At 40.4% G+C, this 3,717-nt stretch overlaps 1 protein-coding gene across 2 annotated transcripts in view; it reads left to right on the top strand.

The window, feature by feature from the left end:
* The window catches only part of LOC106880073 (UPF0462 protein C4orf33 homolog), a 17,533-nt gene that overhangs the window by 464 nt on the left and 13,352 nt on the right, over window positions 1-3,717 (top strand). The window contains exon 1 of one of the 2 annotated variants that reach the window (XM_014929881.2): window positions 2,903-3,152. The exons of the other annotated variant lie outside the window; for it this stretch is intronic. Coding sequence (XP_014785367.1) covers window positions 3,127-3,152 — 26 coding nt within the window. The 5' untranslated portion in view covers window positions 2,903-3,126. Of the gene's footprint in view, window positions 1-2,902; window positions 3,153-3,717 lie in introns of those variants that run through there. 2 annotated transcript variants of the gene reach the window in all.

Below are 3,717 nucleotides of genomic sequence, written 5' to 3'. Positions count from 1 at the left end.
TGTGTGTGTGTGTGTGTGTGTGTGTGTGTGTGTGTGTGTGTGTGTGTGTGTGTGTGTACAGGGATGGTGAAAAGTAAGTAGGCATTAAAAATTGGTTATAAAATCCATATTCCTTTTACAAATCTATTGAAGCAAATGATACATGTTCTTTATTACATGGCAAAATGAAAGTAAATCTTCATATTTCAACATAAGCACCGGTGGCATCAATTTCCTCAAACGGCCTGAGATGGAATGAACAACCTTCTGAAGAACCTTGTCAGGGATATCATCGAGAACCTTCTGAATCCATGTCTCTAAGTCTTCCAGTGTGCGAGGTTTTGTCTTGTACACCTCCTCTTTTGTGTAACCCCATTGGTAAAAATCACATGGAGTGAGATCTGGACTTCTTGTAGTTCGGGACTTCTGAACTTCAGCTGTCACAGTCTTCAGGTTTTAAAATTGACCTTTTTGGGGATCTATACGTGCAAATATTTGTATGTAGACGTGTGAACCTGCTTTGGACGGTATCTACAATTATTTCCTCCGTGCATTGTGCTAATGAAGGAAGAAGGCTTATTTTTTGCTTTATTCCAGAAATTGGAACCAGTTCGCAATTAACGCGAAGTCCTTTTAATTTTCTCTCACTAGCCCGCTTTCAACCATGTGTATATTTATCCGGAGATTTTGGTAGTTTTTTGAAAATATCGGCACTTCAAGCATGCTGGAGACAGATCCTTTTCGCCCTGTCTTCCTTGATATAACTATATACATATGTAAATTATTATTAATTTAATGTACTAATTGACTATAATTTTTTATAGCATGCTGACTACTTGATAAAAATCATTAACTCAGGTTTTATTCCCCCGGAGATTAACTAGAGGAGATGCAAGCTGATGTCTGCATTAGGTTAATAACAAGGAAAACTGTCAGAACCCACTTTTGGTTTGGGCTTTGTTTTGTTCTTTATTATTAATTGCCGCAATGATGTACGCAGTGCCGAAAGGAGGATATGCTTAAAAGTTACTTCATCAATATTAAGTCAACCGCATCAGGATCACAAGACAGAGCATTATTGCTTCTGTTTAATCTCTACGATATATTGGGATCATTGTGAAGAATGTTGCGTCTATCGATCACGGGGCCGATGGATAAAAAAGATGTAACCCAATCCATTTTTTTGCAAAGAAGTCGAAAGCATTAAGGACCGAATCTTCTTTATGCAATGTTTTTTTTTTTCCTTCATCAGCGGTTCCTTGGTTTATTGATGAGAAGCCTCACACAGTTCTGGAGATATTGTTTTTATCGATTCTAGTATAATTATTACTCTGAGAGGGAGTGTTCCTGCTCGTAGTATTGATTTTTGGTTTTTTTGTTAATTTTCTCTAGTTTTCTGTTGAATGGTTTTTCCCTCTCGCGGGCACCAAAATCTGTTCTTGTTTGTGGATTGTGATGGGCCGTTGTTTGCACATATGCCAGCAACAGAACCTCCATATATCTGCCAAAAGAATAAAAGTGAAAGGTCGGGTCGACGAGTGATGTGTTATGCATAATTACAATCCAGTCGGCTTTATGTAGGTCTATGTTGTGAAATGTGAGGGTGCGTGGGCTAGTGATTAGAGTGATGCACTCACGACCTCAAGATCGTAGTTTCGATTCCCAGACTATGGGTTGTTTCGGGGTAGTAGTAGTAGTAGTAATGGTGGTGGTGGTGGTGGTGGTGGTGATTGGTATCTTTTATGCTTTGGTTGTATCAGTCACTGGCGGCCATGCTGGAGCACCGCCTTTAGTCGAACAAACAAATCGACCCCAGGACTTATTCTTTGTAAGCCTAGTACTCATTCTATCGGTCTCTTTTGCCGAACTGCTAAGTTTCGGTTACATAAACACACCAACATCGGTTGTCAAGCGATGATGTGTGGGGGGGGGGGGGGGGCAAACATAGACACAATAATACACACACACAAATATATATATATATATATATATATACGACGGGCTTCATTCAGTTTCCGTCTACCAAATCCACTCACAAGGCTTTGGGCGGCTCGAGGTTGTAGTAGACACTTACCCAAGGTGCCACGCAGTGGGACTGAACCCGGAACCGTGTGGTTGGAAAGCTAGCAGGCTTCATTCAGTTTCCATCTACCAGGTCCACCGGCAATGCTCTGGCTAGCCCAGATCTACAGTAAAAGGCACTTGCCCAAGGTACTACGCAGTGGGACTGAACCTAGGACCATGTGGTTGGAAAGTAAACGTCTTACCACACAGTCACGCCTGTATGTGTGTGCGCATGTGTGTGTGTGTGATGCGTGTGTATATGTTTATGTGTGTGCGCGAACAATTATTTTGATGGGGTGGGGCTTTTTTTTCTCCTTCCACGTTGAGTTCCGATATAATCGTAATTATACACCGTTTAAAAGGCATTTATAGGGAATTTTATTTTTAAAAAATACATCCATTTTTGTGAAAGTTATGAGGGGAAACAAAGCCAGGTTAAGGGGCACACATGTGTAGTTATGCCCTCTCATCTAGGACAGGGCGCAAAGCGACGGAAGAAACAACGTTTGACACCCGGTCTGATGTTATAACAGGTTCCCTCTTCATCGAAGGCCTGCCTTGGATACGGCAAACTGCTTTTAACCCATACCGGAAGGATTGAAAAGGGCAAGACGACCTCGGCCGAGGCTCACCAGAATTTGTAATACAAGTAGGAGACGAGATAATGTTTGTGATCGAACAAGTGGTAGCAGTAGTAATAGTAAATGTAGAAATAATGGTTAGTTATAGTAGTAAGTGTGAGGGTGAACGAGTAGTAGTAGCAGCAGCAGCAGATGTTGCTGCTTTTTGTTGTTGTCTTGTGTAACCGAATAAAGTCGACCAAAGTCTGTTTTGTTCTTTCTATTTAATTTACGGAATTATATTTTCGTTGTTTATTCCCTATTTGATATTATTATTGTCATTTTAGTTCTGACATGTCTTCATTGTAACTTTCACATCGTATCGTCCTGTAATCGGTTTCGAAGACCCCTTAACTGGGATTATCAATATTATTAAATATCGTTGTATACAAAAGACAAGTGCGCATGTTTCAATGAAATGTAGCACACCGCCGCCTCCTTCCTTTAACTGGTGTCGAGGACCATGTCCGAAGATAGTTGCCCTCACCCGTGAGTACGAAAGGTCTACTTTATAGTGACCCAAACCGAATTCGTTGACTAATAACAAAATAAGAAAACGTTACATGCATAAAATTATATATCTATGAGTATATACCCCTGTTATTTATATACACGCATAATGCTTACGTTTTTCTGTCGTTTGTTATCAGCCTCAGCTGCATGTTTTATATATACATAAACACCACGTATATATATATATATATGTGTGTGTGTGTGTGTGTGTGTGTATAATTAGCAAGGTGACTAGGAAGCAGTTTAGAACCAAAGGTCGCAAATACAATCGTCTCTTAAAGTGACTGGGGAAGTCAGAATTGGCCGGCCGGCCGATCTGAGATCTGACGCCCCTCGCTTGCTGGCTGGGTTGGAGGGCTATCTCTCTTGTCAATGAATAGATGGTGCTCTATTGAACGGAAAATGGTCTGTTTGTGGCTAAGAGATAGTTTGACTCTTATTTCTAGCTGTGCTGGTGTTGACTTGCACGCTTAGTCACTTTTAGTAACAATTGCGTGTGTGTGTATGTGTATATATATATAAATATATATATATATATATA

Source organism: Octopus bimaculoides, chromosome 11 (assembly GCF_001194135.2).
Source record: "Octopus bimaculoides isolate UCB-OBI-ISO-001 chromosome 11, ASM119413v2, whole genome shotgun sequence".
NCBI lineage: Eukaryota > Metazoa > Mollusca > Cephalopoda > Octopoda > Octopodidae > Octopus > Octopus bimaculoides.
The sequence above is the reverse complement of the archived record's forward strand: the minus strand, read 5'-3'. Positions and strand labels throughout refer to the sequence as shown.